This window comes from Trachinotus anak, unplaced genomic scaffold, assembly GCF_046630095.1.
Source record: "Trachinotus anak isolate AG129_WGS33_773 ecotype Australia unplaced genomic scaffold, CSIRO_AGI_Tana_v1 ptg000015l, whole genome shotgun sequence".
Classification (NCBI taxonomy): Eukaryota; Metazoa; Chordata; class Actinopteri; order Carangiformes; family Carangidae; genus Trachinotus; species Trachinotus anak.
In genome coordinates, this window is record NW_027273866.1 from 6,981,743 (window position 1) to 6,999,704 (window position 17,962).

The 17,962-nt window shown below is 40.1% G+C and overlaps 3 protein-coding genes across 8 annotated transcripts; 1 reads left to right on the forward strand and 2 right to left on the reverse strand.

Moving 5' to 3' along the window:
- Positions 1-1,081: 1,081 nt before the first annotated feature.
- On the reverse strand, positions 1,082-3,906 carry LOC139632692 (uncharacterized). 2 transcript variants are annotated; one of them, XM_071497808.1, is made up of 5 exons: positions 3,197-3,906; positions 2,916-2,971; positions 2,737-2,808; positions 2,353-2,439; positions 1,082-2,260 (listed from the first exon to the last, which is right to left on the reverse strand). In XM_071497808.1, exons 1-5 carry the CDS (start codon positions 3,339-3,341, stop codon positions 1,619-1,621), a joined length of 1,002 nt encoding a protein of 333 aa, XP_071353909.1. In that variant the 5' UTR covers positions 3,342-3,906; the 3' UTR covers positions 1,082-1,618. The 2 variants fall into 2 exon arrangements, with proteins under 2 accessions (XP_071353909.1, XP_071353908.1); XM_071497807.1 differs by having other exon boundaries at positions 2,737-2,811.
- Positions 3,896-10,895, forward strand: wdr20a (WD repeat domain 20a). The gene is made up of 4 exons (XM_071497795.1): positions 3,896-4,171; positions 6,197-6,379; positions 7,005-8,345; positions 9,778-10,895. The coding sequence occupies exons 1-4, from the start codon at positions 3,908-3,910 to the stop codon at positions 9,829-9,831; spliced, it is 1,842 nt and encodes a 613-aa protein (XP_071353896.1). The 5' UTR covers positions 3,896-3,907; the 3' UTR covers positions 9,832-10,895.
- Positions 10,896-11,535: 640 nt separating this feature from the next.
- Positions 11,536-17,926, reverse strand: LOC139632688 (MAPK/MAK/MRK overlapping kinase-like). Of its 5 annotated transcripts, none has more exons than XM_071497799.1 (12): positions 17,579-17,926; positions 15,703-15,817; positions 15,165-15,254; positions 15,006-15,076; positions 14,787-14,865; positions 14,624-14,672; positions 14,346-14,524; positions 14,035-14,136; positions 13,728-13,901; positions 13,394-13,550; positions 13,067-13,264; positions 11,536-12,823 (listed from the first exon to the last, which is right to left on the reverse strand). In XM_071497799.1, the coding sequence occupies exons 1-12, from the start codon at positions 17,760-17,762 to the stop codon at positions 12,746-12,748; spliced, it is 1,476 nt and encodes a 491-aa protein (XP_071353900.1). In that variant the 5' UTR covers positions 17,763-17,926; the 3' UTR covers positions 11,536-12,745. The 5 variants fall into 5 exon arrangements, with proteins under 5 accessions (XP_071353900.1, XP_071353899.1, XP_071353901.1 ...); XM_071497798.1 differs by having other exon boundaries at positions 13,067-13,203; positions 17,579-17,908; XM_071497800.1 differs by lacking the exon at positions 17,579-17,926 and adding an exon at positions 17,133-17,528 and having other exon boundaries at positions 13,067-13,203.
- Between the last annotated feature and the right edge of the window lie 36 nt (positions 17,927-17,962).

Consider the following 17,962-nt stretch of genomic DNA (forward strand, 5'->3'; position numbering starts at 1 on the left):
GTACCAGTAAATATTTGATTTAAAGTCAGTATCATACATGGTATTTACTGTCCCTTTTTAATTAAGATTAAAGTAAAATTTGGGGGAGATTAGTTTTGCATACCTCTCAGAGGTCAACCACACTAAATATACTTATTACCTGAATGTCAGACTTCATTTTAGGTCTCCTCTACTTTTGGTGCTATATCCATATCCTCAAACACTCAATGTTACTACCAGGGACTTCTTAAATAATAATAAAAAAAATAAAATCAATAAAAAATTTACTGACCTGATCAAAGAGGAGTGGATAATGTTAGTAGTTTTTATGCATGATGAAACTTACATGATGGACAAGGAAACTGTCCTAATTGAAATGTCTTTAACCATTTTGCCGAGAATACATTGTCACTGCTTAAGAAACTTCTCTGAGAGGAATCCCACTCCCACTGAAAAGTATTGCCGAGAATATACCGAATGACTTTTGTATAAATTTGCAGATGAGGTGGTTTGTTTCAGACTGACTCAAAGTGAACCTTTGGCCACAGTCAAGACCAGAGAATGAGTCAAGGAGATTTCACGTGGTAGTAGTCCCTGTTTGTCACTGTCTTCATGGTGATCATAGCTTTTATCAGCTTATTATCCAAACCTCTGTGCAAACACTCTTAAGGCTCCATGCTGAGGCAAAATAATGTAAAAATGTTTTATTTTCAATGTGTTGTTGCCACCTGCTGGCTAGAGGGATAAACTTTAAACATTATTATGAGGAGACATGAAACTAAATAACTGCAAGCTATTGAGGAAGTATCCCAAGACTTGTGAGCAGATATAAGGTTTAAAGTCCTGTCTGGAGCAAACATGGAAAAACCATGACACCACTGACATTTGTATTTTCTTTAAGACTGTAGAAAATTAAGTTAGTTGTGCATTTTTAATTTGTCCCAGTTTTATAATGTAGACACTGTATTGATTTTGAAGAGGAATTCACACTATGTATAGGCCATGTGAAATCTACAGCACCACAGTCTGCATGACAACTGACATTAAAGATTTATATTCCATTAAGACAAACCCAAACATAAAGCCAAAGCTACATAGTGACTTTAACATAAACATAAAACTTTATTTTTTTCCTCATTTAGATCAGTTTGTACAAAGTAGCCTACATTTAAACAGCCCATCATTTTAACAAAAAAAATAGATTTTAAAGGGGCACCTATTAATTAAATGCAAGTAAGTTATAGTTACTGAATTCTATATTAAAATCAGGAGGTGCTCAAACTCTTGTATCCAGTGCAGTGCTAGATACACATTTAGCAATCTGAAACCAAAAAAAGCTGTATTGTGTGTGTTTTTTTTAATATGGTTTCACTTTTATTGGGAAAATGTGCAGTTTCTTCATTGCCAGTGCATAGGTTGTACTTTGGTCACCATGGGACCCAGGTTACTATGGTAATTCCTCCCAACAAAACAAAAATCACAAAAAGTCAATCAGCACAATGTGTGACACCTGTGAGACATTCAAAATTACTGGAGGTAGAGAAATAAACCAAAGTGCATAAAGTAACTTTTTTACAGTATTTCATTCCACCTTAATTCATTTAAGGCATTTAATATGACTGCAGTTCTTCAGTCGCCTTTAACATGGTTCAGATGCAAAGTCCCCAGCCTCTTCTTTGTCCTCAATGTCGACGACACACTGCCTCTTTCTTTGACCCACTTCCACCGCTTCTGTTCCCGGGAGCCCCATCTTTCTCTTGTTAAGCGATCTGAGGTTACAGGGGCTGTGGGATCTCTCAGAAGAGCTATCCAGCATCCAGGATGGGCTCCCTCCCACTGGGGTGAGAGGTCCAGGTGTGTGAGGTGTGGAGGATCTCGTGGCATGCAAGCCTGAATCATCAAGTTGAAATTCCATGTCCATGGTTTGGGCGTGCGTTGTTGGATCGCTTGCCGTTTCTGTGGGAAGATCTCTACAACTGTCCTTGTCGCTGTGGGAGGGCAGAGTGTCAAACTCACAGACCCACAGCTCAGAGTCACTCCCACATTTCATCTGGACATCCAAAAGATGCTGCTGCTCTGTTACAGGATCTCTCATCCCATTTTTCATCACTTCTCTGAGGGCAACAGAAGCAGGGTGATGAAGGATGAATCTTCTGGTCCGGCCTGAAAAGCGACATCCTCCGCCTCCTCCTTGTCCCTGCTGCCTTGTTCGCCTGGAGACACCAGCATCAGTGTTTGACTCTTCTGAATCCTCAGAGCTCCCATCATATGGGTCCAGAAACTAAAATTATAAGCACATATTTATTCATTCATTCACACAGCAGGATACTTTTGCGCCTAAAATGGATGAATTAGTGAAAGCAGTATGCTCACCAAAGAATAACAACCATGCCTGGCTGCAGGCTTCAGTGGCAGTGTCCGACGTAATGTCCCACGGTCTGGTGCACTGCTTGCACATCCCTGTTCAATTATGGATTCAGTGATTTTTACATCGATAAGACAATAACTCATTTTTAAATTAAGGAGGTCAGTGCATGCTGGAACTCAGATAATGGGCCAGTTTCTGGGGGGAAAAAAAAATAGTTTGATCCTATTTCGAAACCAAATTTGTGGAGACACATAATGGAAAATGTCCTGTATCTGGAACAGTGATTAACTTCGTTTGAAGCCACATAAAATGTACATAGACTTTATACACATACATTGTCCCATGTCCACTTGTGCTTATTGTGTCATTGTGTGTGCAAGGTTCATTACCATAGTGCTGGTGTCCGACCATCTTGGACTGATTTCTGAGTCACTATCAGTGCTGGACTCCACTTTACACATCTCCTGACAGAAAACACCGGTCACTCAAGTCCACATTAATATGTCAAAGCAAGGGAGAAGCTATAGGTACTAAGAGACCTGATCATAATGTGCTTAACTAATCTCACCATGTATTTGAAAGCAAGTTGGTCCACGTTATTAGGTACATGTCTCTCATTGTGACCTAAAAAGGAGAAAATAAAACACAAACTTGTAGTGCAATAATCTAAACACACTCAACAATACAAACAACATGCATCTGGATTAGTTGCTTGCAAAATATTATGTGTGAATTAATATTAGGAAGGTGTTAAGCCACCCAGTAGAAAAAAAAAAAATACCAAGAAAATACATGATCAATCTTCCAGCCCAAGTTACACACGTTTCAATGAGAAACACTCACACCTACCTGGAAGTGAGCGCTGTCGTCTCCTTCTACATGCCATGAGAGATGGCGCCTGTAACTTCTCTGGACCGCGATAAATGAAATGCTGAAATAATTTCGCCGCTGTGCGCTCGGGCAGGTCAATTAACCACCAGGGCTGCAGGTGCATGTGATGCGTGAGCACGATAAACGGCGATGACACGAGTTTAAACCACACGCCATGAGTTTGCTCCTTTCGGCATTTTAACAAAATAACACGTCCGGTGATATTTTTGTTTTCAAAATAAAATTCTTATTAGCCTCGTTGCTTCTAGGTGACAGCCTTGTTTCTCCAAAATGTTGCTTCATGTCGCAGTAAATCAGCCTTACTATCACTTAACCCAAGGCTATTTTATATATACATTTTGTTAAGCCAGTAAAAGAGTTTTTTAAAATCGTTACAAGCAGCGAAAGCTCTAAGGATTTATCAACCACACCATCGATGTAAAATATAAGAGAAGTTATCTTGTTGTACTGAGCTATTTGTGCTATGTGGTTAAAAATAAATAATGCTATAACGTTTGAGTTTAAGTTGTCACAATATATAAAGCTGTGACAACTTATAGTAAAGCAGCTGCAGTCCGTACCCTCCACCAGTTCCCCGGTAAACCGTTGGGGGGAATGGGAGAGTAGGAATGCCCGCTCCGTGGCCCGCTCCCCTCCGTGCGTAAGATCCGGCCTGGGGGAAAGGGATGAATGTTAATTTCAAAGATGGCGGCGGAGGGAGGAGGGAAGGAGATGAACGAAATTAAAACTCAGTTCACTACTCGGGAAGGCGTCTACAAACTCCTCACTCACTCCGAATACAGCCGTCCCAACAGGGTGCCTTTCAACTCGCAGGGCTCCAACCCCGTCAAGGTCTCCTTCGTGAACGTCAACGACCAGTCGGGCAACGGCGACAGGATCTGTTTCAATGTGGGCCGTGAGCTCTACTTCTACATCTACAAAGGCGTTAGAAAGGTAGCGTGCTAACGGGGCTAATGTCAACGGAAATTCGTGCTACGGCATGTTTCAATACATCACTGCTGTTTGAGCTGTAGCCGAGCTGCGGGCTTGTGGTGGCCGTATTAAATTACTCTGGCAGGTGCTTGACTTTCAAATTAGCTGGCAGCTAGTTAGCTTGGAGCTATGATGAAGCAAGCCCACTAGTTAGCTAGCTAGCCAACGCGACTGGCTAACGTTAGCAAGTCAGCAGCTACACCAAGGCCAGGGGCTAAGTTCCGTCCCTAGTCCGTCACACTGTTTTCGTTTTGCAGTATGGTCAGTTTCCGTAAGGCTGGGTTACGATCGTCAGGGCAAAGTTACCCTTGTGATTTGATTAAGTTGTCAGGGCTGAAATTGTTGCTGTAACGGTTCATAGTGCCAGTTGTACGGTACCACCCACAACACCTGTCAACGCCTTTTGACGGACAGGTGTCGACACATCGCAACGATTGCGATTCAGTGTATGAGCGGTCGTCCGGCTAGCAAGCTAACTGTCGCCGTCATCCTTTAATGTACTCAGGCGCTCAGTTCTTTTAGTGTGGATGTGTCTGGACAAAAGCTACGACCTAAGCTGACTTGCTTTGCTTGTAGGAAAATACTCTCTAAGTAGGTATAACCGTCAATGAAGGACCTATTCTTGAACAGTATCTTTCTGTGTAGATGTTGAGTCACTAACACGTAAGTCCTAACGTGGTTTCAGCTGACTGGACATCACAGTATGACTGGAAGCAGCTGACTGCTAACTTGAAGTAATGTGACATAACCTTTTACATACTCACACAGAAACATATCCTTGTCGTGTGTGATCATTCAGGTGTAAGTCAGCAGTACACTGGCTAAACTGCCGCAAAATGGAGCCATTGCAGCACAGAATATATAGTAAAAAAAAAAAACAAAACTAGTAGGAATTTTAGGCTTGTTAATCCTCACAATGTAAGTTTAACAGAAAATGGCAAGTAAAAAACAGTACAAGCACATTAGCAACATGGCTGAGAAAGACTGATATTTGCTTTCAGTGTGTCAATATTACATCACAAGATTATATTCACAATACATCATACCATTGATAAGATACAACTGAAAATGATTGGCAATTGAATTTCTCTAGTAAGTTTGGAGACTTTCCTATGTCAGCAGTTGACAAATCTAGCAGCTCATGATAACCTTATTATTTCTTATGTGTTTTATACCCATAACCTCACTCCTTACCAATATTGACATAAGCTTATTATTTACTACTTTATTATTTTTCAGTTTTGCTGGTAATATCAATCACCATAACAATGACTAATACAATGTATGCTATTGCGAAGCATAAGCACTATGTCTTTGACTGGACTCTTGATTTAAACTGCTTTTAAGACTTGGTTTGACATTTTGTCTCTGAGACAGGACATTAACAACTCAATGTCACATCTACTAGTACTGGAGGAACCACTGAGTCATCATCTTATACTCAAAGAATTTTCCATTCTGCTACTAGTGTAAACTATAAATCATTTACAATGGAGTATATGCTCAGGATGTCTTGTTCACAGCTGTAAAATACTGTTTCTGTGACATAAAAGAGGAAGCTGTACATCATACAGTATGATGGTAAGCATCTACCCATAGACAGAGCAAAGGCATACCTCTATACTTAAGTTCTTCATTTTTGCTCAGCAACTGTCAGCTATTTGATATGCAGCTAAAAATCACATTGTGTTATTTTGAGTTCAGATGTCACTTCTTGTTCACTTTGGTTACATGACACTTGATCTAACAAGGTCCTCTTCTTTATCAGTGGAATTAACATTGTCATATTAGCTCCTCTACATTGAGTGTCAGTGTGTTTGAGATAAAGCACAGGGAAAAAAATCACTGCACAGTCAGCTTCAATAGTTTATAGCTGACAGTTTGACCAACAATAGCTGTTGTCATGCAACAAAGTACACAAACCCTCTTTACATATTCAAAAGTGATTGCACTCACCTCATGTGTGTCTGTGCATTCTCTTGTCAGGCCGCTGACCTGAGCAAGCCCATAGACAAGCGCATCTACAAGGGAACGCAGCCCACCTGTCATGACTTCAACCACCTCACAGCTACGGCAGAGAGCGTGTCCTTGCTGGTGGGTTTCTCTGCAGGACAGGTACAGCTCATTGACCCCATCAAGAAGGAGACAAGCAAGCTCTTCAATGAGGAGGTAGGTCTCTGAACGACAGATGGTAGATTAGAAGAGTTTTGCATGTGCTGGTCGGTAAAGGAGAAAATTAGGGGAGGCGGTGAATTTTCACATGTAATTCTTCACCAAATTGATTATTGTAGAACTGTTTAAGTAAAGCCTTGTTGTCTGACAGATATCTGCATATTATTTCTACCATTGCAAGTAAAAGGTTATTTATTTTTGTTCCATCTCACCTGATTCCACAAACGGATTGCATTGTATAAATTGATCCTTCATACAAGGTCTAAAATACAGTTTTAGTACTTCTCCTAAACTGTAATGTCATATTTTCCATATCCTTGCAGTAAACTCTTCCACCTTCTTATGTAGATGATTTAAAGCATTTGAATGACCAAAGGTTCTGTGTGTTCAAAGGATTTCCCATACCCTGTCTTGTACTTTATGCTACTTTTTGTCTTTTCCCTGCCCAGCACATTTAAACCAAATATCACTAAGTGGCCTAAGACTTTAATGGAGCATTCTAGGCGAAATCTTAAGTATTTCCTGATGATAATGCACTGACATTGTCCCCACCCTCTTTCTCCCTCCACTCTCTTCCTCCCTGTCTGCCTCTCAAACCTCAACCCTCCTTCTTTCCTGACAGAGACTAATAGACAAGTCCAGAGTAACATGCGTGAAATGGGTGCCAGGCTCTGAGAGCCTGTTTCTGGTCTCTCATGCCAGTGGGAATATGTACCTGTACAACGTGGAGCATACATGTGGCACCACAGCACCACATTACCAGCTGCTCAAACAGGGAGAGAACTACTCTGTACACACTTGTAAGAGTAAATCCACACGGAATCCTCTGCTTAAATGGACAGTGGGTGAGGGGGCTCTGAATGAGTTTGCCTTCTCTCCAGATGGGAAATTCCTAGCCTGTGTAAGCCAAGACGGTTTCCTTCGGGTGTTCAACTTTGATGCTGTTGAGCTTCATGGCACCATGAAGAGCTACTTTGGTGGCTTGTTGTGTGTGTGCTGGAGCCCTGATGGAAAGTACATAGTTGCTGGTGGAGAGGACGATCTAGTGACCGTGTGGTCCTTCTTGGACTGCAGAGTCATCGCCCGAGGTCATGGGCACAAATCATGGGTGAGTGTGGTGGCATTTGATCATTACACCACCAGCGTAGAAGAGAATGACCCGATGGAGTTCAGTGGCAGCGATGAGGACTTCCAGGATCAGATGATCCATTTTGGACGAGACCGGGCCAACAGTACACAGTCCCGACTCTCCAAGCGCAACTCCACGGACAGCCGGCCTGTTAGTGTGACATACCGGTTTGGCTCAGTAGGCCAGGACACTCAACTGTGCCTATGGGACCTCACTGAGGATATCCTTTTCCCACATCTTCCACTCTCACGGACACGGACGCACACTAATGTGATGAATGCTACGAGCCCCCCTGCGGGTGCTACAATAATCACTAACACCTCTAGTAACACTACTAACGGAAACAACAGTGGTGCCAATACTCCAGGCATTAACTCCCTTTCTACTACATTACCACGCTCCAACAGCCTACCCCATTCAGCCGGTACCACAACAACGGCAAACAATACCAACAAGGCTGGCAGCGGTGGTGGAATCGGCAGTGGAATTATGGACAGTGCCATCGCTACAGGTGTGAGTAAGTTCGCCACATTGTCACTCCATGATAGGAAGGAGCGCCACCACGAGAAGGACCACAAACGCAACCACAGCATGGGTCACATCAGCAGTAAGAGCAGCGACAAGCTCAACCTGCTGACAAAAACCAAAGCAGACCCTGCTAAGACTCTGGGCACTCTGCTGTGTCCGCGCATGGAGGATGTGCCCCTCCTTGAGCCTCTCATCTGTAAAAAGATAGCACACGAGAGACTGACTGTACTCATATTTTTAGAGGACTGTTTAGTGACTGCTTGTCAGGAGGGATTTATTTGCACATGGGCGAGGCCAGGCAAAGTGGTAAGTTCTTTTTAATGTAGGAAATGTGGGTGAATAAGAAGTGATAATGTTTGTCAGTCTTTAGCTGTCCTAAAATCAGTTGGTGGGCTGTAACTAAAAATCAAGACATGTTCTGAAAGCTTAAAATAACCTATGGACATTTGGAATAACATTTTTAGCTTTTATAGTCAGAATGTCAGTCTCTGCAGGCAGGCAAATAAGATATCAGACTTTGTTTAATGTACATCTGCTTTACAATGAAAGACCTATTATGCTTAAGTTTCAAATATAACCAATGCAATGACAAAAATACAGTCTGGTTATATAATACATTCTGACAAGGAGGATTTCCTGTGTAGACCTGTGAGGGGAAGGGGGGGGATGTTAATCCATATGAAGTGTTTTCATTGGTTCATCATAATCATTCCACAATGCATAGCAGCATAGCCAAGAAGTCATCTGCATACACTCTCTCGTTTCAGCTTTTATGCAAATGGCCACATTGCCCGAAGAATCTCTGCAGTCTCTCACATGCTTACAGCTTAATATGTATATACACCCTTGTATACTTTGCTTTTTCTGTGTTTTGAGAGCTTTTGCCAGAACGAGGCACATTAACAGTCTGCATTTTGAACATAACCAGAGTTTGAAGGCTAGTTAATCCAGTGAGACCGTTACTTTTAACCAGAGTTGGACATTAACAGTGGCTTGCGGCATTCAGCAAAAGTCTCTAAAACGAAAAATGAGAACACAAACAGAATCATGATATTGAGGTGTACAGTTCAATCTTTGCAGTGCAGACATTTGACTGCTTTTACTTTTTGTCAAATATGTGGGACTACTATCCTCTATGAGTCATGATGGGTGATTTGTGGGATAGCCTTACCAAAGTATTACTTCTAATGGAACAAATATGATGCCAAAATAATTGAATACTCAGCTTGGGGCAGTAGAAATAAGTTATGATTTATACAAACCACTTCACAGATAAACAAGTGGTGGACTATAAGATGCATTGGTAGAGGTCAGTTGCGGGGAAGGCATGAAGAGTATTTGATAATAGGAATGAGTTTGAACAGACCTTATTTCACAGGGTTAAGGATTAAGTGCATAATAGGAGAAAGGCAATAAAAGCATAACAGAGTTAGTTTACCCTCGAAAGTCAGATAAGGAGGCTGAAAAAGTCCTGTGGAAAAAGAAGTCCGTGATCTGGTCATGTACAGTAGAAGTGCCTTGATCAAGCAAACCTCTCAAAGACAACATTAGTCTCACACTGTACACTCAGCATCCACTTCAACTGCTGTGCACAGCCTTTTAATTGAGGGCAGGGAACCGGGACATGGAAAGAGGACGCTAGAGGCTAATTTTTAATGAGCTATTTGTTGCTTGATTTTTTTTTTGCTACAGTATGTGAACTTTCCCAATGCAAATCTCCTTGTTTTCCTTTTTCCAGGGTTTATTGTCATCCCAAAACCAAGCCAGCTCTCCCAGTGGAACAGTAGTATAGCCACAATATTTCTGCTGCTAAAGAACCCTGCAACCCAGAGTCTGATGCTGCTCTTCACCCTGCAAGCATTGCAAGTTTTCCTTTTCTTTTATACCCCTCCTCCCTCCCGATTTTGTTTATGGCTTTTCTTTTGTTTTTTGTTTGTCACTCACTTGACCTAGAGGAGGAATGAAGCAAGAAAAGGTGTGGTGCATTTGTGGACTATTACGCTAATGTACTATTGTCCCCTGGAGTTTTAACACATTTTAGATTTTTAAAAAATCTTTCTTTCATGTCAAATCTCATCAGACTGTTGTCCCCTCTGGAATTAAGGCTTGGCTTTGTTAGATGCAAACCAGACAACTGTGGCTTGAGATTAAATGGATAGTTCATTTAATTTTCATAATCTGTGTACCCCTTTTCTTTAACCTTGTGATGTGGCCCAGTCGTGGCTCAGGATTACTGACTACAACATGAATTTTGCGTGAACTATCCTTTTATGACCAAGTGCGTGAGCATCTGAAAATTTTGCTTCCATCCACATTCGCCCTCCACTTCTGTCTTTTCTTGAGTAGAATCTCCCCATTGACGACTTTGCACTGATTTTGTTAGTTATTTTGTTTGTTTGTTTTTATAACTACTCTAATGGAACAAAAAAAGAGGGCTGAGGACTGCCTTGTTACACTTGGCTTTAACATCCTCAGTCTTGAAATCTGAAACTATAAAGCTTGATGCTGCAATCATAGTCTTTTTAAAGAAAAAAAAATTGTTTGCACTTAAATTAGTTTATTAGAAGAAAATGGCTTTACATTTTTGGGTGTGCTCAGAACTCACAGATGGCTAATACAGTAGGTGAAGAAAATGATAAAAAAAAAAAAACTATTCAAACTTTTATCTATTGAGCATTTATTTTAATATTATTTCAGATTCAAATCTGCTCTGTATCATAATGTGTATATTGTAATTAATTGATCTGATGGGGGCCTAAGCAAACTACCATTACTCCAGTGGAAGTTTTGTCATTGATAGTTATATTTCTAAAGCCTAAAGTATACATATTAATAATATTAAAATAATCTTGAATACACCGTTTACTGTTATCTTTTTTTGTGCACCCACATGTACTGTATTTACATAACAAAGCTGTAATTTCTCTAGTGTGAAAATTGCTTACGTTGTCATAAAAATGCCGTAGTTGCAGGGAATGAGCTGTCAAGTATAGGAATCTTTGAAGCTCAGGAAATCTTACAGCGTTGAATCTCAAAAGACTCTCCTCAACTTGGTACAGGCTTTCTCTGTGCCTCAGTCATAGGAAATATTTTGAGAAGAAACCACGGAACTTGATATGGCCTCAACTTTCTCTGAAGAATTTTAACTAAAGCCACATGAAAGATTTCAGATATGGAGGCATCTTTTCCATTTGACACTACTGCAATATTCATGTACTTCATTTCTGTGATAACCAATCATTGTTGATGCCAAGAGTTCAATTAGCCCCTACACGAGGCAGGAAGCTGGACAGGCAATTATATTTTGAACATTTTACATTTCCCACTTTTATTATTTATTTAAGAAATCCTTATAAATTTGTTAACATTTTGTGTCAGGAGTTTCAATTCAATTCAGTTTTTAAGGACACGGTCCATAGGAAATCCATATTTTGTGCAGACATGTAAAACATTCAAGTATTTGTAGTACACATTAATGACAACAGCAAACAAATGATACTTGACAACTTTTTTTACTCTGATATGCATCACAATAAGCAGCACCATAAAGTGCAGATTGAATCACAGTCAATTTTAATGAGCTCACAGCTCTATATGAAATAGTATGTTTTTTAAGCCACAATGCTTTAAATGAAGGGGCATGAGGACACTTGTCAAGCTACATTCCTAACATAGCAATAAAAAAAATTATTTGGGACTTTTAAAGGCCCAATTTGCAGTCTGTGACCATATAAATACAGTTGTTTTCACATACATAATTGATCTAAAAGGAAAGATGTCTTTATCATGAATTGCTCCAATTGTGTGTTTTGTAGTCCATGTGGGGCTGTTCATTTGATTTACAGTTGGGCCGTGAAATGTGCCTTTAAATTACTTCTCCAATGGTAATTTTGTGGCGTAGAATAATTGTGAAGCACTTAATGTGTTTTGCTGTTCACTTTTGTACAGGAAGACTTCAGCCCTTGGAGATTTTCCTGTTTTATTGCTTTACAACTTTGAATCACAGCTGTGTTGAGTATTTGAAAAAGTCGAACTTCCTCCAACTTCTGAGAGTATTCTGTGAATACTTACACATATTTTGTATTTTAGAGCTACATTCAATTAAGATACATTTTTGGAGACCTGTCTTTACTTTGACATTTAAGTATTTTGTTGATTAGTATCAAAAACGCTTACCTAATCATCTGTGATTCAAAGTTGTAAAATAATACAACTGGAACAAGTCCAAAGGGTGTGACAACTTTTTAAAGCCACTGTATTATTTACCAGTTGGCTGATCACGTTCCTTGTCAATGAAGTTACACCATTTAAGTGACTTCTGGTAAACAGCTGTTAACTTGTCAAATATCTTATTGCTTAGTTTGTGTAATAGGCTCAGATTGAAGTATATTTCTCAACAGTTGTAAACGTGTAAAACCTGACTAGGTCAAGTAAAACAGAGGTCATAACTAAACTACACATTCTCAATCCAACATAATATGACAGAATATATCATTGTGTAGAGATCCCAATGAATTTCATCATTACTATGAGAATTCAACAGTTTGGTGTAGAAATTGTAAGTCTGTGGTCTTCATTGCATTCGTTTCTCAAATATCTTTGCTTTACAGATTTCAACATCAGGCCTATCCAAACATTGTCCTCTCAACAATCTGTTTATCAGTACAGTAAAAATTGATTTTAAATCAAACGAAGTGTTTTTGCTTCTAGTAGCCTCCATGTTTCCTATCCAGAGGTGGCATGTAGTAGGTCTTGAAAGCTGCGCGGTGTGACTCATCCCGGGGCTGCAGAGAAAGGAAATGCAGGCTGAATGCCAACTCAAAGCCCTTCTTGAAAGGTACTTGTTTGTCTACATTAACTCAACAGTCTTCCTTTTACATTAAGACAACATAGTGATATATCTCCTGATATTTAAAACAAACCTGTCAGCTATGTTTTACTTAATTTCCTCAGTGCCCTTGGTAGATGTGACTTTTAGGAGGCCTAAATGGCTGAATGATTCAGAAATTAAAGTGCTCCCTGTTTACCTTGGCCAACTGTGACTGGCACTTTTTCGATGTGATGGCTGGCAGTGTGCCTCGGTGAGTGACAGTGAATGCAGGCATAGTGGAGACTGGGAAGGAAATCTGTGGGCCTGGTACGACCATGTTGAGTTTGGGCAGCTCTGTGGGATAATGAGGGACGTTCCGTCTGATAAGGGGCTCTGCTACATGCTTCATGTTGTGCTGTGACAGGGAAAAAGTATTGGATGGCAGCACCTGTGTTCATATTTCTTTGCACTCATGGGACTTGGACACTTCACTTAAGGTGACTTTAACACAGGGCTCAATTTGGCATGTAGAGTTTAAACTTACGCGCATTAAAGGTGTTTGCCTTGTATGTCTTCCTCTCAGCTGTTTGCCAAATCTGGTTGGGCGCCAGATGTGCTCTAAGGAGCTGTGCGTTACACTACCCCCTACTCCATCCATAGTTCCTGAAACTCTGTGAGTGTCAGCTTTTTTCTCTGCCAGCCTGGAAGAAAATAGGCAAGATTAATATAATAATATATTATTATTATTATTATTATTAATAATAATAGTAATAATAATAATAAATATATAACAACAACAAAGTGTTTCTTATATGACTGGGTGCTGCCAGCTGTCAATGAAATGTTGTAAAATTCTGCACATATATATTTAACATTACCTGATTTCCCTGAAGTATGTATGCCGCAGTGCTGTTTCTGCAGTGATGCGTTCATCAGGGTCATAGGCAAGCATCTGATAGAGCAGTGACAGAGCCGGGGCTGGGCAGTTAGGGATTAATCGTGAGATACCGGTTCCTTTTTTCGGAGGGAAGTTGAAATGCATTGCTCTAGACCTGGCAGACATGAAGACTCCTTGTGAATTCTTATTTTTCCAAGTACATAAAAATGAGATATTCACATTTTGTATGTGCTGCTACAATAACAAGATGAAAAACTCTTGACAAAACAACATATTTGAACACCTACTGCTTGAACTTATGGAGAAGACTTTGATCTGGCGTCCCCAACACACCATGGATCTTGGCAACCTGGTCCAACTCATTTGATCCAGGGAAGAGGGGATTCAAGCTGAAACACACAGGTGGACAGTACAACAAGCTAAGTGCCACAACAAAGCTATTTACATAACATTTGTTTGACGTTTGTTTACACCTGTGGTGGTGGACAAGACTGGTCAAATGACAAAGACAAGGAAGTGAATGCAGACACTGGGAAGTATATCATCTAATGTAATCAAGAGTAACAGATGAAATGATGTTCCCTTCCCCTGCAGATACCTCATGATCTCAAAGAAGACACAACCAGCGCTCCAAATGTCCATCTTTAAGCTGTAATACCCATCAGTCAGGAGGCACTCCGGGGCTCTGTACCAGCGTGTGGAGATGTACTCTGTGTGCGGGGGCTTGGAATACACACTCCGACATGAGCCAAAGTCCCCCAGCTTCAGAACATTTTGCTGAAAATTGTACAAGATCATTTTGAAAATGTTTGACTCAAAACCAAATTTCCCCATTTTTTTAAAAAAAAGCTGATTTATGATGACGATGCATCTCACTTTGATGAGTATGTTCTCTGGCTTCACATCTCTATGGAAGATTCCACAGCTGTCATAAAAAAAATTAAAAAAAATGATGAGGAGAAAAAAAACTTAGCTAACTTGATGTTGAATTTTATTTTAGAATTTCATGTGAACATATATGTTATATTTTCATAAGTACCTGTGCATATGTTCAAGTGACTTGCACAGCTGGTACATGTAATTCTTTATTGTATGGTCAGGCAGTGGAGTTTGTCTTCCTGCAAAGAATGAAGAACCAATAACAGCCCATAATTCATCCAAGAACTTTACAGAAAGACTACATCTACATCTCCGAGTTCCAGTCATCCCTCATAACGATTTATTATGCGCTTTTACTCTGTCATATGTGTAGACTTACCTTGTATGAACTCATAGATGTTCATCTCCATCAGCTCACAAATCAAAGACACAGTTCCAGTTTCTTTGTCACTGAAACATTGAATTAGAGTAAAGAGACATGCCACACTAGCTTAAGGCAATACAGCAAGTTAATAGCAGCCAGTACTCCAATACTCACAAAATCAGTTCATGTAGCTGGATGATATTTGCATGTGGGCTCAATCTCTTCATTGCCTGGACTTCCCGCAGGTTGTTGGCCTGCTCCAGACTTAATGACAGAGAACAGAAAACATTTGCATATTTCATGTGACAAGTGTGCAAATACTCTGTTGTACAGTCATTAGGCAGATATGCTTTCTTAATCTTAGATTTTGTGTAATAGTTTTGGTCTGAAGCCGTGCAATTCTGCATCACAGCTTCATTTGACAGCAGCATCATGTCGCTACAGTGTGTGGACAGATATCAAGATTAATGGCTGCGCTGATTTAAAGTGACTGTGCACTTTAAGACAGCACTAGTAAAAACCACTGCACTACCAACTCACATTTCAAGCACTGACATCCATTGTTTCCTCATCACTACAAGGTCAAAGGCAGAGTCGGTTGACATCTAATAGGATACTTAAGCGGAGAGGGTGTCAAGCTGCTGACTCAAGTTTCAAGTTTCCTATACTGATTGCATGTGCACCGGAGAACACTGTGTTGCTGAATACATACCTGTTAATTGTCTGCTTCATGGTTTTACATGCGTAGAACTTCCCATCTTTTAGGCTCTGAGTTTTCACCACCTCTGAAAATGTGCCCTCTCCAATTTTCTTGATTAATTTGTAGCCTGCACAACAGTTACAAACAAAAACAAGGACTAAGAGAAGGGAAATCTTTGCATAAACGCATTTCTATCATTTTACTATTGAATATCAGTTGAAATTTGTGAGTAAAGAAACAAGCCTGCATAATCTAGAAGGAAATACTGTGCTCCAGAGACAGGAAAAACTGGAACACCCCCACTGGACATTAAAGCCCATGATAATTTTACTGGGATATGGATAGAGATTTTCTGACTCACAGCTGGAAGCTCTACATTCACACAGGGCTGCAACTGAAGATTATATTCGTTATCAATTGGTCTGCTAATTATTGTCTTGATTAATTCTCTGGGCTATTAAATGATGAAAAATACCCATTAGAATTCCCCTGGACTCAAGCTGACATATTTAAATGTTATGTTTTCTCCCAACAACAGTCCAAAACCTAAAACACATTCAGTTTATCATAGGAGACTCAGGGAAGCAGGTTTACTTTTTACATTTTACTTTAGTCATTTTTGGTTAAAATATACTTTAAAAGTCTTTTGTTTTTAGGGCTGCAATTAACGATTATTTTCATCACTAGTTAATTTGCTGATTATTTATCAATTTATCATTTAGTGTACAAATATCAATAAAAATGTGGAAAGAATTTCCATCATAAGCAAAGGTCCAAAGGTGACATTTTTGAATGTCTTTTCTTTTTTCCCAACCAACATTTCAAAATCCAAAGGTACTCACTTTCTAGTTTTATTTAAGATTTTAAGATTTAAAAAAACAATCAAACAAAACAAACAAAAAACTCAGAAAATCCTCTTATTTGAGAAGAGGGAATTAGAAATTGATTGGTATGTTAGTTTTTATTAGAAAAAATGACTGACATGATTGTTGAAGTATCAAAATAGTTGCATATTATTTTTCTGTGACTTTTTCATTAATGGTCACAATGGCAGCCAGCAGTCACGGCACTAAAGACTGTGACCTGTGATATTCTGGTATTTCACTTTCACACTACATTTGCAGTGTGCCAATACATGCGTTATGAATGGTGTGTTCAGGTGTCATATTTTTAGTCACAGTCATCACCATTTTCGGCAACATCTAGGTTTAAGCTATGGTAGAAAAAAAAACGTAAATGGAAAAGAGACGCTGCATAGAAAACATGACTATAACAGATATTACGGTTAAAACCATCATTTGCGATCTAGTCTCACGAAGCACTCTTAAAAACAGGAGAAAAAAAAAAACAGCTACCGAAGACACGAAATCTTTGGAGAGAAACCTTAACGACGCACTCTCAAAAGTCTTGACATTCTGCTCAGCCGTGAACTCACTACTTACAATGCATTCCTTTGAGCTTTAGCCGCCGCATGTAAGTCGATTATCCATAACATCTGGAGAGTACATTTCAATGTAAAGTGTGAAAATACAAGTTGGTTTTTTTTTTCAACGCCTCGACTTGTCAAAGCGGACGCTAAACTCGTCCCATGCTAGCTTAGCCCCGCTAGCCAGCCCTGTTAGCTGACCGTCGCCTTGGTAACGGAGCACGCCTTCGCCCTCCGCTCTGACCTGAGGAGGAAACTGGAAACTCTGGCTGAGAGTCTCTCTCTGTCTTTCACCCCAGCGCCGCCGCTAAACTCAAAATATTCGGAGTTAAAAGCAACAACGCGGCTGGATATGCTTTGCCATGTAATAAAAAAAAAATGTCAGTCAAGCAGAATAATATGCCGCAGGCCCAGATATTTGACGCGATTGCTTCTTTACAGTTTTATTATTCAGCTCCTTACCTTTTTTCCAGAGGTGGGTGGTGACCGTTAGCTCGGATGTTTGTTCACTGGGGTGTGGGTTGTTGTTCTTCGTGTCCACAACAATTCCCCTGTTGTTCCAGTCGGTGTTAGGTGGTGTTTTGCATGCATTTCGAAGGCTTGCCCTGTTTTTCACGCCAATAAGCCAGTTTGAGTAGTGCATCATTAGTGCACATTGACTGCTAGAGAGCCTACCATGAGCTTAATGATATCTAGAGACAGTCCCCGCAAGAGCACAGCTGCTGGTCCACTGCGTTCATGTCATAGCATAACGTTACCAGGCACCAGTGCATCCAATACACAATCAATGCATTCTATTCACACACAGCCAATGTGTGTGTAAAAGGCGTGGACTTGATCATTTTT

Coding starts and splice junctions, on each gene's coding strand:
- LOC139632692 (XM_071497807.1), bottom strand. CDS start 3,341: ATGCACCTGCAGCCCTGGTGGTTAATTGACCTGCCCGAGCGCACAGCG. Junction 2,812..2,915: donor AACTTGCTTTCAAATACATG/GTGAGATTAGTT, acceptor GTTTTCTGTCAG/GAGATGTGTAAAGTGGAGTC. Junction 2,440..2,736: donor GGTCGGACACCAGCACTATG/GTAATGAACCTT, acceptor ATAATTGAACAG/GGATGTGCAAGCAGTGCACC.
- wdr20a (XM_071497795.1), top strand. CDS start 3,908: ATGTTAATTTCAAAGATGGCGGCGGAGGGAGGAGGGAAGGAGATGAAC. Junction 6,380..7,004: donor GCAAGCTCTTCAATGAGGAG/GTAGGTCTCTGA, acceptor CTTTCCTGACAG/AGACTAATAGACAAGTCCAG. Junction 8,346..9,777: donor GGGCGAGGCCAGGCAAAGTG/GTAAGTTCTTTT, acceptor TCCTTTTTCCAG/GGTTTATTGTCATCCCAAAA.
- LOC139632688 (XM_071497798.1), bottom strand. CDS start 17,762: ATGATGCACTACTCAAACTGGCTTATTGGCGTGAAAAACAGGGCAAGC. Junction 14,866..15,005: donor CATCTATGAGTTCATACAAG/GTAAGTCTACAC, acceptor CATTCTTTGCAG/GAAGACAAACTCCACTGCCT. Junction 13,902..14,034: donor CTTCTCCATAAGTTCAAGCA/GTAGGTGTTCAA, acceptor CATGTCTGCCAG/GTCTAGAGCAATGCATTTCA.